This window comes from Lissotriton vulgaris, chromosome 2_1 (genome assembly GCF_964263255.1).
Source record: "Lissotriton vulgaris chromosome 2_1, aLisVul1.2, whole genome shotgun sequence".
Classification (NCBI taxonomy): domain Eukaryota; kingdom Metazoa; phylum Chordata; class Amphibia; order Caudata; family Salamandridae; genus Lissotriton; species Lissotriton vulgaris.
Window position 1 is genome coordinate 184,427,839 of NC_141687.1, and position 18,347 is coordinate 184,446,185.

The following is an 18,347-nucleotide window of genomic DNA, read 5'->3' on the forward strand; positions in this document are numbered from 1 at the left end:
AGGAAAAGCGTGAGAAGAGAGCAGTTGACCCTTTACTGATTGATTGGATACAGCGCATTCAAGGTAGGATTGATGTGGCTAATTTGGAGCATTAGCATCTAATGTCATTCTGTCCCTAGTGTACTGCTGTTCATTACTACATGTGTTCGTTGTGCATATTTCTCTAGGACTTGAGTGGTTCCACGAGCCGGGTGGCTGCGGGATTTTTCCTGCTAGCCGTGATGTGGACAGTGCTTTTGGGCATTTAAGGTCTTTTGAATGAACACCACGTGAGGTATCGTTCTCCTCTTTTGTGATGATGGCTTTTTGTTATGGGTACCTCGTAGCATGAGTGTTGTTGGCACCCACTGAGGGTGAATGGGTGAGTGTGATCTTGGTTGTTTGTTTCCCCTTGATCACCCAGTCCCCACACCGTCGTAATCACTTGACTTTCCTGGTACTGTATGGTCACTGAGGGGGGAGTGAGTAACCTTGGTAGATTTATGTATTTAAATATAGATTCAAGTGTATGTTATTATTATTTTAGAGATTTTAATACCCTTGTCCTGATGAAGCCGAAAGGAAACACTGGCTGAGACGCAACCGCGACAACACTTTTACAAGGAGTCCCTTCATCTTTGAGTTGTTTTGAAATAGGAAAGCACCGATAAAATAACTTGTTTGGAGGTGTTATGCCTCAAGCGCATTAGGGACTACCTTTGAGTGTACTGCTCGGAATAAGGAGTGTACATTCTGATTGTTTTGTTCCCAGTAGGGGTATTATTATGGTATTATTTTTTCTGTGTATTTTTTTCTGTATGTTTTTGTATAGATTGTACATGTTGTATATATTGTATATATGTAGTGTACCATAAATATGAATGTGATTTAAATGTATTGATGGTTACGTCTTGTACATAAGAAGTGCATATATTTCTGTTTTGATTTAATTGTGCTCTGCCCCGTCACATGACACGTATATAAGTTTGAATTGTGAATATAGTATTTTGTGAACATTAATTGGGATCATCAGGGTAATTAATTGTACTCTGAATGAAAATAAATGTTGGATTGGTCCCTCTTAAAATAAACAAGCTGATAAGAAAAGTTTTTTACCACAGACGTAGAGCAGGCCATGGTGTTATGTTATGTTATGTTATCAGTTTTGTTGAGCGCGACAGCTGCCCCAGCAACAGGGTGTCCAGAGGGGCTGCCTAAAAAGCGGACAGGGCGGCAAATGAAAACCTTCCTTTTCAATGGGAAGCAAGCGTTTACCCTAAACGCTGACGCCACCCAATGAAAAGGAGGGGCGGGCTTACAGTACCCTTTTTATTACAAAATCTCACAGGGAGTGGCAGCAGCTTCGCTGCTCCGTCCACACCTCTGCGAGACCGAATGAAAGCAGGAAAAAAAAACATATTTCCAAACTACTGTAAAATTTCAAGTACCATTTCTTTGCAGCATCATTTAGTAACATGTGTTGAAGAATGCAGGTATTTACCCAAACTTTTTATAATGGAAAATCAGTGCAACCAGTTTCAATAAGATTATGGGAAACACGATTAAGCAAGCATTGGGAAAGCCAGCAGGTCTGAAATTGCTGGTCAGCTTTTTAGGTCTCGCCTATGCAGCGCATGCAGGAGACCTTTAACGATCGGTCCCCTTTTTCACCCACAACCCTGCACGCGTTCCATTGCCTTTAATGGCAACGCATGCACGTGTGGAGATTCACTTGCGGGAGCGAGTGCCACCATATGGTAGCAATTATCGCTCCCGCAAGTGAATCGCGCAGGCCCCCCGCCTCCCCCTGCTGCCGCGCGAGCTTTGTGCTTTGGAATGTACCATCATTTAGCTAGTGAGGGGAGTATTTATTAATTATACAGTGTAGGAACACATGCAGGAACGTGCAGTTGAATTTCTGAAAACTTACTTTTTAATAAATATATTCAGTGGCGATAGTGAGTTTGCAATCTGGCGGAACTGCGAGCTAGTTTTTCCGGTGATGGCAGAGGTAAACTTTGTAGTTCCACCGGCAATGTGGTTTCATCCTGCCGAATGTTCTGCTTCCCTCGGGTTGGGTGTCGCTCCGCGTCATCCCAGAGTTGTTTGTACTCTGGGTTCTTAAAGGAGGCCCACTGGTTTTAATGCTGGCTACCTCTGCGTGCCTGAACTTGGACCCCTCGACGTCGACAATTTTTCTGGCCTCCCGACAGCACGGCTGATTTCTCTCGCCCTCTTTGGGAGCCTTGGCGAGCCGCGCTAGTCAGCTTATTTGTGGCGGACATGTGACTCACCCAAGTCACATGACTATTTCAGGTATTCCTGGCTTTCCAGGCAACTTTCAGTGCTCGGTATCGTCTGACTTACAACCCACAAACATATTATGAGAAACGTGAAACTACGGGTCCCAGAATGCAAATTTCTCTCACACTCAAGAGCTTGCGCAGGGTAAAGGAGTCACACTGCACACTGCAGAGATATTACGCACGGACGTGTGTTAAAAAAACATGCTTTGTTCCATCACAATAAATAAAAAAATCTGCCAACTGAAAAAGTAAAATTCATCAAATTTACACAGATTAAGTGCATGATAGGAACACGGGAGGACAAACAGCAGGCCACGTGGGGGAAATAAAGTCTATTTTCCGCGTTCTGTACCCAAGTCGCAGCTTCCTTCTTCTCGGTGCTCGAAGAGTGTTATCAACTTTGTACAAGCACTCCATTACGTGGAAAAGAACTACCCGCTCCTCCCACACGTTTGCTTACTTAAAGGGCCAATGCTGCACTGGAAGCTTTCCGTCAAAGCCTGTTACATTGCTCCCAAGGCCCTCGCCCTTCATGGGCTCCTCGGATACCAAGGTGTTCCATATCACGTCTGGTCCTGGCTTTTCAGACACAAGAAAATTGCATTTATTGACCTATAATTTTACGTTTCTAGTATTAACTATGAAATCGTAGGGGCAACTAGACAGTGGTGCTGAAGTCTCCTCCCTTTTTGAAAGGCATTGGGTATCAGCTGTGGGTTTCGGGGACTCTGGAAATCTACTAACAGTATTACTGATGATCAACAACAGAAGTTTGCTTATCTTTTTAATTGGAATGCATCTTTTTCTTCAGCTGCAGGATTACTCCCCACCGGAAGAGGTCCTGACACATGAGCCTGCGCTGCTGGGATTCAACTTAGATGGTCTTTACTAAACCCTTTCGTATCCTAATTTAGTTTAAAGCAGTCAAAGTGATCTCATTAAGTAATCAGGCAAAGGGTAATACAAAACGAGTAATCGTCCACTGCTACAAAATGCAAAGTGGTGTAATCAAAGCACTCGGCCTAATCTCATTCAGGTAATGTGTTCTGCATGATATCCTTTAACCTAATTCTGGCTCTATTCATCAGAGCAATCAATGTACTTCAGGATTCTAATGCAGGGAGAATGTGGAGTACTGTAAGCCAGTTTCTTTGGTCCGAATCAGGGTTACGTATTTTTAGTACAGGATAAAGGAATCTGTGTGCACCCAGTTTTGTAGAGTCCTTTAATCTACATATTTCGGAATCAAATGCAGACTGAACACGTCGAAGAAACATGAAATGCATAGGGAATGTGTTTAAGAGCGACAACACAGCACCTGCTATACTGCTCCTTGTGCTAGACTCCCCCTGCTTGGAAACTTGCAAAACTCATACCGCTACTACATTTGAAGAAGGCTTGCCACGCTAAGGCCTGTGTTCTAATTTTGTGTATGTAAGGACGCGTGTAATGTTGCTGTGTATGCTATACCTGCTCAAAATATGTCCGGGATTTGTCACTTGTGTGGCCATGTAGGTTTGCGGTGCTAGAAACCATGTTACTCTACTTCTTGCTCTGGGAAAAAGTGGCAATGCTGCTGCAACTCTGCCTGCAGCAATTGCCCACACTGTCCCTGTTCAGTGTATACCCTACACAGCAGCTGCAAGTGCAGTGACACTGGAACATGTGCTTATTTATGAAAGCATTCGTTCACTAGTATATGTATCTTGGCATAAGGACCTGCAATCAGGAGCTGAAAACAGGGGGGCAGTGGTTGCTATTTTTGGGGGGGTGGGGGTGGGAGGGCAAAGCTTTAAGTGGGCCGGGTGCCACCGGCAGTTTCTCAAAGGGGGCCTCGAAACGGGTCTCTATCGGGCTCTGTTTTGTGCCCTGACAGCAGGCACATCGATGTACGCTGCTTTAGTGAAGAAGTTACGGCATGTCGTCATGCCAGGTGGGCGTTGTAGGTGAAGGGAAATCCTTTCAAGAGTCATTTCCTCTCTGGATTTCCCTTCTCTTTTTGAAACGCAGGAGCAGCAACATCGTTGAGGTGTCACCAGGGCTTTAAGTGGAAGCTTTTACAATATTATATACAAGCCATAGTTGCTGCTAATTTATCTTTTGCTAATAGCAACCATTGACAAAGCCAATAGACATGTTGTAGGTATGATGTTACTTGTTCTATCATATGTCTGGTTGCAATGACAGAAACAGCAAAATTCATGTCAGGTGGCACACTATGCTAAGCACAGATTTCTAGCTTACGTGTTTTTAAGCAACACCCTTAATTACAGTAGCCACACCCATTTGAGAGACCCCCCCCCCAGTTTTTTTCATCCATCTTAAAGCCGGGGGGGAGTGGGGCTCTTCTTCCACAGAAGCTAGAGCTCCTTCTCTTTTACTGTACCGGTTATGTACTTAAGGAAAGCAGCTGCATCACCTGTTCTGTAGCAAATTGAGGCTGCCTGTGCTTACCTGTTGTATGTGAGGTGCAGCCTGGAAAGCAGACACTACACTGACTTTTGGGCATGAACCTCTCTTACAGGCACATCTTTTATGAAACCCTGCAATAAACCGGCAGAAGGAATGGGGTAAGGATTTTTCTGTGCTACTGTGAAAATAGCATTTTGCCATTAGCATGAACCCAGTTGGGTAAATAAGAGCCTATGGGCCAGATGTAGGTCACACAATACCGGTCGGTAACAGCCGAAATTACAGAATTTCGGCCGTTACCGACCGGTATTGGGCTTTATAGATGTAGGTGGCATTTTTTTAGGATTCGGTATATTACCGAATCGGTAATTTAAGGATTCGGTAAAATACAGAATTCGTAACATACCGATTCGGTAAATTACCGAATCCAGGATGTAGGGAGCACTTAAGTTGGTGCATTCCTCAGTTAAGTATTCGAATTTACCACCCACTACAAGTTGGTGGTAAATAATGAAAATCTTTGAAAAAGCATTTTTTTTGCTTTTCCAACAGTGCGATGTGGAACACATACATGCCCTCAGGGCATGTATGTGTGCTACATGTGCACCCATACACAATTGAGGGGTGCAACAGAGTGTCATAGTGACACTCTGCCACCCTTCAATGTTTTCCCCCTTTTACCGATTTGGTATTTACCGATTTGGTAATTGCCATTCATTCCTATGGGCCTCCAGGCCCATGGGAATGAATATCAATTAACGCATCGGTACATACCGAAACTTACAGATTCGGTCATTTTTAAAGATAAATTACCAACATCCCATTTACCTATTCTTAAATACCGAATCAGTATGATTCGGTATTTAAGAATAGGTAAATTGGGATTACCTACATCTGGCCCTATGTTCCTACATTTTCTTGTAATTTGTTGGTGGAGCACTAACTTACTGCCTTAGCTATAGAAAGTGCTATTTCCAGGGCTTTAAGTGAGCCGGGTCTCTGTGGCTTCCAGTGCCTCGTCAGGAGGTAATATAAGCCTTTTAAATTCGAAAACGAATGCACGAGCAGAGCCAGAGATCTCTTTAAAGTGTAAACAGGCAACAGAGGCACCATAAATAAGCATTAGGCAAAGCAAATCGTGTTTTCTGCTTAAAGCTTTCCTCACGCTTTAGACAGAATTAACAGGTGCCTAAATCAGTGCAAGAGTAAAAGTTGTGAAAATTTTTACTGCTACCATACGACACACCATACCCTGAAAAGTGCTATTGTAATGTGTTTAGCCGTCATTGGGTGTCACCAACAGGAGTGCCCTGAAGCTGACGCCTTATCACAATATATAAAAATATTAAGAAGCTTCACTAATGGAAAATGTGTAGCACAGAGAGCAACAGTGCAATCTATATGCACAAGTATGGAGACACACAACACCAGTGCAATCTAAATGTAATATGAACACCGATAAAAAAAACTCTGAGAACGTTCACAGCAACGTTAATAGGCTTCTTAGTCCCTCCTTAATACCGCCTTGACTTCATTTGTAACCTCCCATGAGGACTGGCCCTTTTACTTCTGTTGTTACATCTTATGTCATATTTAGTCTGTAAGTTCTTTTTTCTTTGATGAGTTTCTCCTACTGCAGGCATGACATGCTTTCCTGCAACATTCATCGAGCCATACGCGCTCTCACTTTACAAGCAGCCCAGGACAATGGCGGATCCTTCTTTTAAATGAAATAGGTCTCGTAATTACAACAAAAAACAAGCATTTGCAATGCAATAGGTCTCGCATTATTAAAGTTTGAGCTATTGGTGTTGCATTATTTACCAATGCCAATAGCTCAAACGTTAATAATGTGAGACCTATTTCATTGCAAATGCTTGTTATTGTATGTGGGAAATAGTTGAGAGGAGCTTGTTTGCGCTTGGGGCTGCTAATGCGTGGCCATACACCCGTGTGGGGTTTTGCCCAGATGTGGGGTTGGCCACCGTTAACAGTGGGTGTTGATGTGTGCTATGGTCGGGTGGGGAAATGGTTGGGGGAGAGCTTGCTTGGACTTGGGGACCTCCTGGGTTTGACCTTGCACAGATGTAGGTGCTTGTTGGGGTGATGCTCAGACATAGGGTGGTCTTCATTAGCTGTGAGCGTAGAAAGGTGTTATTTTGTTTTTATGCAATGAGTAGCTTGGGAAGAGCTTGCTCGGTGTGGGGGCCGAGGGGGTTCCTCTCCCCGCACACCCTCGTCCCTCGGCCACCGCGTCGCATCCCAGGTAAGGGCTCAGCCGAACATTTATTCCATTTGAAGCCTTTGTCAGGGTGATGTTACCCCCTCTTTCCGCCGGTGCAGTGCTCGCTGCTGCTGCTCGCGGATTTTTGGATAATTTAGGGACGCGACAGAAGAGAGCGACGGAGCGAGGGGTCATCTGAGGTAGAAAGGAGGGTGGCGGGAAGAAAGGAAGAGGGCTCATGTGGATGATGGGGTTAGAAAAGAAGGAAGGGGTAAAAGAGGGAGCAGAGGGAAGATATAAAAAGGAGAAAAGGAGACAGAAAGGGTGATACTGGAGGAAGGAAGGAAGGAGTCTGAGAGAATGAACGTGAAAGGAAGGCGCGGGGACGAATGAAAATAAGCAGATAGAGGGAGAGGAAGAAAAGATGTGGGGACATAAGGGGTTATCGCACTGAGAAAGGAGTTTGGAGAAGATGAAAGAAGAGGAAAGAATCAGAGAAAGGAGGCAGAAGGTACGAAAAGAGCGAAAGAAGAGAGTACAGAGAGAGAAGAAGCATGATGAACTAAAGATACAAGACACTGGATGGGAGAGGAGCGAAGGCAGGCGAGCACTAAAGAGAGGCAAAGTGGGACCGGAAAAGAAGAGATAGCTCACGCGACTTGCGTGAGCACTGCTATGCAGTGCACCGCAGATCGCGAGACCTAAAAAAAAGCCCGTAATTGGAAAAACGCGCACGCCACAGCAAGGCGTGTCATTTCTATTAGCATGCCCGGCGCTGTGTTGCTCCTCCCACGGCCTATTGGGGTCTGTTACAAGCTTTATGTGCGTAATAGACACCAATAGACAACGGGAGGAGCAATGCTCGCGCCAAAAGCCAATAGTGTGAAGTCTTTTATTATGGAACTAGCAGCCCGTCCCGACGTTGTCCGGGAGCAATTAGGCTTCAGGGCCCCCGCCCGCCCCGACGTTGTCCGTGGGTCCCCCGGAGCCTTTCTCCATGTATTGCAGTATTATACCTGTATGTTTACTTGGTACGCTTTTGTAACCTGCACATGTAACTTTTTCCTCCTGTAATGCACCATTTGGCTCACTTTTGTAATGCTCCGTTTGCTTCCTCTTGCTGCCTGCACACGTCACTTTTTCCTCCTATACCTCTATGTTTACTTTCTACGCTTTTGTAACCTGCACACGTAACTTTTTCCTCCTGTAATGCACAGTTTGGCTCACTTTTGTAATGCTCTGTTTGCTTCCTCTTGCTCACGATGTACGCTTTTGTAACCTACACACGTAACTTTTTCCTCCTGTAATGCACAGTTTGGCTCACTTTTGTAATGCTCCGTTTGCTTCCTCTTGCTCACGATTTTCATTTTTGCTTAATTTTTTAGCCGCTCACCGCTCCTAAATAAATAAATAAATAACCTACCTCATCCGCCGCTCACCGCTCCTCCCCGCCTGCCTGCCGCTCCTCACCGCCGGTCCGCCGCTCCTCACCGCCTGTCCGCCGATCCTCACAGCTCCTCCCAGCGCCATGTCTGCCGGTCCTCCTCGCGCTCCTGGACGCCGCTCCTCCCTGCGCTCCTCACGTTGGGCACGCATGTCGCGGCCGGCGCTTCTTCCAAGGGACTACTTTTTTTTTCGGTACATTTTTTAAATAACATATATTTATTACGTTTATATAGCCTATGTCCATCTGCACACCCTGACGATTACAACAATGTATCGGGTGTGTGGATTGGCGCTGTGGTTCCAGAGTTTACCCGCCTCAAAGGTTCAAAGTTCCTCCTTTATAACGTAGTATAGAAGAACGACAAGGCCAATGAGGTAACACTAAACAAAAAAGCACACGCACGAGCGTCTTAAGAGTCCAAGTTGACTGCTGAAACCCCGTTTTTCGGTTACAAAATGCCTCGCGCTGCTTGAAGCACTGGTATGCAGTGCAACGCTAGGCGCGAGACCTAAAAAAACAAGGGTTTGAGCTACTGGCATGGTAAACGACAATGCCTTTTATTTATGTGCTAAATATCAAATTAGATAAATAAAAGGCATTGTCATTTACAATGCCATTATCTTAAACGCTCGTAAATGCGAGACCTATTGCATTGCAAATGCTTGTTAGTTTTGTCAATGTGTGATTTATTTTGGCAAGGTTTTTGTAAAACCTTATTGGTGTGGGAGCTGCCGTGCCCTCACCATTATAACAAATATTGACAAAAGCAAAATTTGTTTTTGGTCTCAAAAAGTACAAACTGCCACAGTAGTTACTGGCACTGAACAAAACTACTTTGTGTGCCGATATGCTCCTTGTGAAAGAGCAAAATGCTGTCTCTCACAGTAAAGCCAGCCGATACAGAGAGAGAGAGACTGAATTTAAAAAAAAAAGCAATTGGTCACGGTCAACGCCACACCAAATAAGGGGCCCAATTATTAAAGAAAGTCTCAAGGGTGCACCCATGGTATACGTCCTTGCATTACGTGCAGCTATACAGATTTCGTGAATTGCCAAGAATTTACAGTAGAACAAGAAATAATATTACCTGAAAGTACTTGTGAACTGCATTTTAGCATGAGCAAATATGCATGTGTAGATTTGCTGTTGAGAAAATCTGAGTGTTTGCAAGTTCACTTTTCCTCCAACCACTTTTTTCCCAGCTCTGAAAGAAGGTTTACGTCTGCCATTGTTAGGAGAAAATTTAGAACATTTCTCAGTATGGGAAAAGATTGGAGAACATTTATTGAAAACCCTTAAAACATGCAAGTTAGCAGGTTTACACACTCAGAAGGATATTCTAACCCTGTAACTTTTGTATACCACTACTTTCAGCCCAAGTATGTAGATCTGACGGAAACGTGGCAACATAAGGGGATTGCAAGTATTCAAACACTACTATGGTATGAGCCCTGGTATGAACCCTGGCATAATCAGAGAGGCTATATTAGAGCTCTTATATAATGAGAATACCGCCATAATATGTTGCCGCACTACATAGCACCAAAGGGGCAAGTGGATTTTATTACAGGACAAGTAGATTTATGAAGCAACCTGCCCAAAGGACAAGTAGATATTTTACTAAATTCCACACCCTGTAGATTACAGCATGCCTCACAGGGCAGCGCAGGCTCGACCTAAAAATGGGTGCTGGGCATGGTGATAATTCACAACCACGTGATCCAACATTATTAACGGTAAGTTAATTTCACTTCTTAGACATGTCCATATTGGACAGATGTCAGAGTGTAAAAGAGAACAGACGTTGGAGTATTTATTTACGAATGTGGAATTGTATTCTTTTATTTATTTGGGAAGAGTTTTTGCTCACAAGCAGGAATGTTTTTTTTTTTTTTTAAGTACGGGTAAAACACGCAGCACGCGTAAGATTCACGGGGTGGGGGTTAGGAAATCACAGCTCAGAGTGCGCACAGGTGAGGAAGGCAACGCCGGGTTAAAAAAACGGTTAGAAAACCGGGAAGATTGTGATCACGGGTTTGGAGCCATGTCGTTTGGACTTGATGGCGTTTTAAATTTATGGTTGTGCAGGCCGTTTATAACCACATGATTGGAGGTAAGCAACTAAAGACCTTTTTGTTTGCATCCGTTTATTAACTGCCTGCTTTCCCCCCACGCCTTTAGTAGACTCTGGTTATCCTAGTGCTTGGACGCCTACGGGCAACAATTCGCGCTCTATAAATCGGCAAGTTTACAGTTTACAGGTACAAACTGTACACGGCTGTGCAACTCATCTGGGGCACGATTCCTGTGCGTCACAATGTTTGGAGTGTAAAAGAGGACAGATGTCGGAGTGTAAAAGAGGAGTTGTCCAAAACACCGTTGTATATTTTTGCTTGCTTCAGTTGTGCATTGTCATGGTTCGTTAACAGCCCTCCCAGATTTAGAATCCTTGCACTGGGCCTGCCTAAACTGAAGATGAGCACTGAAAACGTACATCCCCTGAGAGAACTTTAGTTAGGTAAACCTGGACATCAAAATCAGGCCTCCAGATTTTTCCCAAGGCACCCATCCATTCACTATGGCCCACATGCATCAATCTCGGCTTTTGCGATTTCTAAATTGCGAGAAATAGCGATTCGCAATTTAGAAATCGCAAAAGCCTATGCATGATTATTTTTTCCATTTTTATGCAATTCGGTAGAAATCGCTATTTTTACCGAATCGCATAAAAAATGCGATTTTCAAATTGCGAATTCGCAATTCCTATTCATTCCTATGGGCCAATAGGCCCATAGGAATGAATGGGAATTGCGAATTCGCAATTTGAAAATCGCAATTCCTCAATCCATTTCAAGGGTGGAGAGGGGGGGGTCTAAATGACCCCCCCATGCACCCCTGAAATGTATTTTTCACATCATGTTGCACACACACATGCCCTAAGGACATGTGTGTCCGTAACATGAATGTTTTAAAAATGCATTTTCTGCATTATTTACAGTTTTTGCAAATTTACCGAGTAGTTCAACTACTCGGTAAATTTGTCCCTCTAATTGCGAATTCGCAATTTAAAAAGTATTCATGCATTGCTTTTAAGAAATCGCAAATTTGCGATTTCTTAAAAGCAATCGCATTTTTAGAAATCGCAAAAATGTTGCGATTTCTAAAAATGCTTGATGCATTCCAAAAAGCATTTTTGGAATCGCAAACGGCCGATTTTAAGGAATCGCGCCGTTTGCGACTCCAAAAATGCTTGATGCATGTGGGCCTCTGGCTTTTGGTCGGAAATGTGCCACGGTTTGCAGTCCTTCTCCCATCCCCAGGCCCTGGATTGGCTATCTCCACCCCAATACTAGTGTGTTCGTTTAAGGCCATCATAAAAGGATGGCGCACGCCATGCACAAGTCGCACCCAGTGCTTCAGAGAGTAGGGAAATTATATTTCCAAATATTATTATTGCGGGTGCCCAACTCCGACAAAGACAACACAACTCATTATCCGGCCTTCGACAAAGATTAGGCCCCCCTACGCCTGCACCACTTGTTCAACAGCCGCGTCAAGGTCGATGTCCTTCGCCCTTACAGACTTTTAATAGGTGTCCGACTCTGCAAACGGTTTCTGATGTTCCCAGGTTAAGCGGAAACGAAGTCACATGACGCACTCAGAAGCACAGACACCAAATGAGATTGGGGCGGGGTGCGGATCGCTCCCGTGCAAATAAAATGGACAGCGGACGGTAGACGGTACCTAGGAACCATTTTTTTGCTCTTATTCCAGGTGCAAACTCTGAAACCAAGACACGCCTTTTTAACGTCACTCACCGTGCCACTGCCCCCATCCCCGCGCCGTGTTGTAGGATGGCTCCGTCTTCCATTGCGGTTTTTCAAGTCATCCGCCATTGCGACAACTTCTTCGGTCAGCCCTTGCCACGCGAGAAACCCTACAAACCACTTCAACCACTCCAGGCTTCCTACGACTCAATCTCTTCCTACGTTTAGCCGGTCGGAGGCCCAGGACTCGTTCTTACACCACCCAGGCCGCTACCATTTAGCTCACGTACGACGTAAAATAATTCCATGGGAAAGGCGGAAGTTACGCAGGGGTTCATGCCAATCAGAGCAGAGCTGCTGAGCGTCTCCTTAAAGGGTTGTAACGGGAAAAAAGGCAACGAGAACCTTGGGGTGAAAAAATGTTGGTTCCACCTTTGGCGTGAAAAGGTTTTTGTTCGCAGATTAGGGCCTTTGAAACGAAATCAGAATGTTCATATTTTCAAAGAGGATATTTTCAGGGAACAGATTATGGCTTCTGTAATATAAATGTAGGACTTTTACGGTGGAGGCACTTTTGGAGTGATAATACATGCATGGCACCAGGTTATGTGTGAGATTGTGTGTCATCTCTTAAAATTGAAGCGTTTTGCACGCAGTGTTTTCTGAATTATTGAGTCCAATGGTAAATGTTAATCTACAAATCCATAGCTGCCAAGGTTTCAAATTGCGATGTGTGACATTTTCATATTTTCAGTATAATTATGAGTGGCATTTGAATGACTATGAGTGACATTTTCTTGTGAGCGAAATCATGCAATTAATAAGAAATTACTCCCAACGAGAAACTAAACACCAGACATAAAAGAAAGACCAGAGTCAAAGAAGGGGAGAGCAGATTTATAGGAATTATGAGAGTGCTGTCATCATTCTGATTCAGCAGAACCCCGACTCGAGCTCACTGCAGAACATCCATGGCGTGGAGAGGGAAGTAAAGAGTGTGGGTGTGGTGGGAAAGCCTGGATTCTTGTAAGTCACAAGTTGTAACCCCTGATCGCATTGGGTGGAGGGAATGAGAACAAGCATTTGCAATGCAATAGGTCTCGCATTAGGAAAGTTTGAGCTATTGGTATTGTAAATGACACATTTTTTATTTATGTTTTGTTTTTGTAAGTAGCGAAATTAATAGCAAATGTGACACCTATAGCATTTGTAATGCAATATGTGTTGTATTTACGTGACTTACATGTATTGAGTTTACAAATAACAATGGCTTTTAATTTTGTTAATAATTAATTCCTAAATAAAAGTTATTGTAATTTATAATGGCAATAGCTTAAACTTTTGTAAATAACTTTTGTGAAGATTATGTTCAGTGTATTTTATTGTGACGAAAATCCAAGAACAGAAGTGAAATATTAACATCTTTTTGTTACATTTGTAATAAAGCTTGAAACATTGAGAGGACATATTTGAACCAGTTGTTGTTGAATGGTTGCACAGATTGATGCTGTGGTGGCGCTGAGTGATGTATTGGCGAACTAGTGATGCTGTGGCATTCAGTGATGCTGTGGTAGCGCATAGTGATGATGTGGTGCCCCTGAGGGATGCTATGGTGGTGCTGAGTGATGCTGTGTGCTATGCTATGTTTTGTTTTACTATCCTATGTTTTGTTTTGTTATGCTATGATATGCTATCCTATGCTTTGATTTGTTATGCTATGCTGTGTTTTGTTATGCTATGCTATGTTTTCTTATGCTATGCTATGCTTTGTTTTGCTATGCTATGTTTTGTTATGATATGCTGTTTTGTTGTGTTTTATTATGCTATGCTTTGTTTTGCTATGCTATGTTTTGTTATGATATGTTTTGTTGTGTTTGTTATGATATGCTGTGTTTTGTTATGCTATGCTGTGTTTTGTTATGCTATGCTATGTTTTGTTATGCTATGCTTTGTTTTGCTATGCTATGTTTTGTTGTGTTTTATTTTGCTATGCTATGTTTTGTTGTGTTTGGTTTGCTATGCTATGTTTTGCTATGCTATTGTATGTTTTGTTTTGCTATGCTATGTTTTGTTGTGTTTTGTTAAGCTATGCTATATTTTGTTGTGTTTTTGCTATGTTTAGTTAAGCTATGTGTTGTTGTGTTTTGTTATGCTATGTTTTGTTATGCTATGCTGTTTTGTTTTGCTATCCTATGCTTTGTTTTGTTATGCTATGTTTTGTTATGCTATGTTTTGTTTTGCTATCCTATGCTTTGTTTTGATAAACTATGCTATGTTTTGCTATCCTGTGCTTTTTTGTTATGCTATGCTATGCTGTGTTTTGTTATGCTATGCTATGTTTTGTTATAATATGCTGGCGAGGGTGAGTGAGGGTGTGTGAGGGTGAGGGTGTGGGTGTGTGAGGGTGAGTGAGGGTGTGGGAGGGTGAGCGGGTTGTGGGGGTGAGAGGGTGTTGAGGGTGAGGGTATGAGGGTGAGTGAGGTTGTGTGAGGGTGTGAGGGTGTGTGAGGGTGGGGGTGTGTGAGGGGGTGTGAGGGTGGGGGGGTGTGAGCGTGAGGGTGTGTGAGGGTGTAGTAGGGATAGCTTCGCATATGACTTACTGCCAGCTCTCTTGTGAGGTTTACAAATACAGAAGGTAAAGTGTAACACACAGGAGCTAATTAATTGCACAGACACCTCAGGAACTGTGACTCCCTCCGCAATCTTGCTGTACATAAAGTAGTCCAGTGCTTCAGAGAGTAGGGAAATTATATTTCCAAATATTATTATTGCGGGAGCCCAACTCCGACAAAGACAACACAACTCATTATCAGGCCTTCGACAAAGATTAGGCCCCCCTATGCCGGCACCACTTGTTCAACAGCTGCGTCAAGGGGGATGTCCTTCGCCCTTACAGACTTTTAATAGGTGTCCCACCCTGCAAACGGTGTCTGAGGTTCCCAGGTTAAGCGGAAACAAAGTCACATGACGCACTCAGAAGCACAGACACCTAATGAGAGATTGGGGCGGGGCGCGGATCGCTCCCGTGCAAATAAAATGGACAGCGGACGGTAGACGGTACCTAGGAACCATTTTTTGCTCCTATTCCAGATGCAAACTCTGAAACCAAGACACGCCTTTTTAACGTCACTCACCGTGCCACTTCCCCCATCTCCGCGCCGTGTTGTAGGATGGCTCCGTCTTCCATTGCGGTTTTTCAAGTCATCCGCCATTGCGACAACTTCTTCGGTCAGCCCTTGCCACGCGAGAAACCCTGCAACCAACTTCAACCACTCCAGGCTTCCTACGACTCAATCTCTTCCTACGTTTAGCCGGTCGGCGGTCCGGGACTCGTTCTTACACCACCCAGGCCGCTACCATTTAGCTCACGTACGACGTAAAATAATTCGATGGGAAAGGCGGAAGTTACGCAGGGATTCATGCCAATCAGAGCATAGCTGCGGAGCGTCTCCTCGAAGGGTTGTAACGGGAAAAAAAGGCAACGGGAACCTTGGGGTGAAAAAATGTTGGTTCCACCTTTGGCGTGAAAAGGTTTTTGTTCGCAGATTAGGGCCTTTGAAACGAAATCAGAATGTTCATATTTTCAAAGAGGATATTTTCAGGGAACAGAATATGGCTTCTGTAATATAAATGTAGGGCTTTTACGGTGGAAGCGCTTTTGGAGTGATAATACATGCATGGCACCAGGTTATGTGTGAGATTGTGTGTCATCTCTTAAAATTGAAGCGTTTTGCACGCAGTGTTTTCTGAATTATTGAGTCCAATGGTAAATGTTAATCTACAAATCCATAGCTGCCAAGGTTTCAAATTGCGATGTGTGACATTTTCATATTTTCAGTATAATTATGAGTGACATTTGAATGACTATGAGTGACATTTTCTTGTGAGCGAAATCATGCAATTAATAAGAAATTTTATCCCAACGAGAAACTAAACACCAGACTGTGGACTGTGGGCTTCAGCGGACCGGAATAACAAGCGGGGAGGCCAGATATAGTGAGCTATGGCTAGCTGGTTTTATTGTCGCCAAGTACAAGAGGTGATATGCAGTCTCTGGGATAGGGGAATCTTTATCCTCGATGGGGTCCGGGTGGAGCAGTACGTCAGATAGGAAAGTACTGTGGGTCACTTCCCTCTGCTGGGCTGAGGTCGTCAGGGCGATGCTCTCTCTCTGCTGGGCTGGGCCGTCTGGTCCCGTGGGATGCACCGATGGGCCTCGGAGGTTGGGGAAGAGAGAATGTACAGGGCCGTTAGTCCTTGACTGTCACGGATTACCGTGTACTACCACCGACACCGGGATGTGGGGGATACGGAAAATGCGAAGGTGAGGAAGGGGCAGACGGGGAGGTGGAAGAGACCGACAATAGGGGGAAGGGGTGAGTAGGGTGTTCTAGGTGTAGAAGGGGTGAACTATATCTCTATATACAGTGCTCAGGGTCGTGAGGTTTTATACAATAATTACAGCTATATTTACAAGGGACACACGGAGAAGGATGACGGTTACTCACGTGGCCCGCCGCAACTCTCCGGTGAGTCGCGACCGCTCTCCAGCCACCTCCTGAGGACTCCACCAGTCTTCAGACCAAACGTCGCCGTCGGCGTCCTCCTCCTCGACTCGACTCTCCGACTCCTCGCTGCTCGCTCTACGCTCCGGTTCCTCCCTTGCTGTCTCCTGCCACGAGTCCGCTGGTTGGAACGCCCTCCCTTGTGGACCGTCGGCTTTTCTGTCTTCCGGGTCGGAGCTGGGGTGGAACTTCCGGGGTCAGGGCAAACTGCTTCCGGTATCCCGTGTGTTATGATCGGGTACTGTCGTACCTGCAGGGGATGAGAGAGGGAACAAGGTGCAATCGGGGTTAGACACGCAGGATCCCGCGCGAGGATGCTTTCCGCTGAGGTAGGGACCGAGACTTTTCCACATCCCCTTTCCCTAGCTGTCTTTCTTGTAGGGGTAGAAGAATAAGGGAATTGGGAGAGGTAATCTGCATTACCCTGTTCTGCCCTTTTCCTATGTTCAGTTCTAAACCTATATGGTTGGAGGGAAAGGAACCATCTGAGGACGCGATCATTGTGGCCCCGATTGCGGGCCATCCATTCCAGGGGGGCATGGTCCGTGTATAAAACAAATTCCGGTCCCTCGAGGTAATAGCGGAGACTGTCCACTGCCCATTTTATCGCCAGGGCCTCTTTCTCGACACAGGCATAGTTCATTTCCCTTGGGTAGAGCTTTCTGCTTAGGTACAATATAGGTCGTTCATTCCCTTGTGGGTCTTTCTGAGACAAGACAGCCCCCAGCCCTTGGTCGGAGGCATCGGTTTGTAGGATGAAAGGTTGGGTATAGTCTGGGCTAACAAGGACGGGTCTGGACACCAGGGCCTGTTTCAGATGTTCGAAGGCTTGTAGCAACATAAAAGAGGGATGGCGTAGTTCCTCCTCTGTTTTGGTTGTATTCTTTAGTAAATCAGTCAAGGGAACAGCAGTTTGAGAAAAGTTAGGAATGAACCGTCTGTAGTAGCCCAGAAGCCCAAGGAAGGCCCTGAGTTCTTTCTTGGTTTTCGGGAAAGGGATAGACTGGATGGCCTTTATTTTGTTGTCTTGGGGACGGATGAGGCCTTCGCCCAGAGAGATAACCCAAATATTTGACGCTTTGAGCGGCCAGTGTCGTTTTGGCTGGGTTAATGGTGAAACCGCTGTTTCCCAGAGAGGACACAACCTCCTGGAGATGGCACCTATGTTGTTCCCATGTCTCACTATGTATTACTATGTTGTCCAAATATGCCCCCGCATATTGGGAATGAGGCTGCAGGACCTGATTCATTGCCCTCTGAAATGTTGCTGGGGCTCCATGGAGCCCAAAAGGCATCACCCGGAACTGAAACAAGCCATCAGGTGTAGAGAAAACAGTTTTTCTTTTATCATCCTCTTTCAGGGGTATCTGCCAGTACCCCTTGCATAAATCAAGAGTGCTTATGTACTTTGCTGAGCCTATCCGTTCCACCATCTCGTCCACCCGCGGGAGGGGATAGGCATCAAATCGGGAGACCTTGTTTACTTCACGAAAGTCTATACAGAAACGAACCGAGCCGTCAAGCTTGGGGACCAGGACTATCGGCGAGTTCCAACTACTGACCGACGGCTCGATAATACCCATTTGTAGCATTTGTTCTGTCTCTTTTTTTATGATGGCTCGGCGGGCCTCCGGGACACGATAAGGC

General features: G+C 44.8%; 1 protein-coding gene across 2 annotated transcripts in view; it reads right to left on the reverse strand.

The window, feature by feature from the left end:
* The window catches only part of FKBP6 (FKBP prolyl isomerase family member 6 (inactive)), a 369,961-nt gene extending 354,303 nt beyond the window's left edge, over nucleotides 1-15,658 (reverse strand). Inside the window, exon 1 of one of the 2 annotated variants that reach the window (XM_086958501.1) lies at nucleotides 15,270-15,658. In XM_086958501.1, coding sequence (XP_086814627.1) covers nucleotides 15,270-15,347 — 78 coding nt within the window. In that variant the 5' untranslated portion in view covers nucleotides 15,348-15,658. Of the gene's footprint in view, nucleotides 1-12,186; nucleotides 12,402-15,269 lie in introns of those variants that run through there. The other variant, XM_086958499.1, reaches the window with a different exon arrangement.
* Between the last annotated feature and the right edge of the window lie 2,689 nt (nucleotides 15,659-18,347).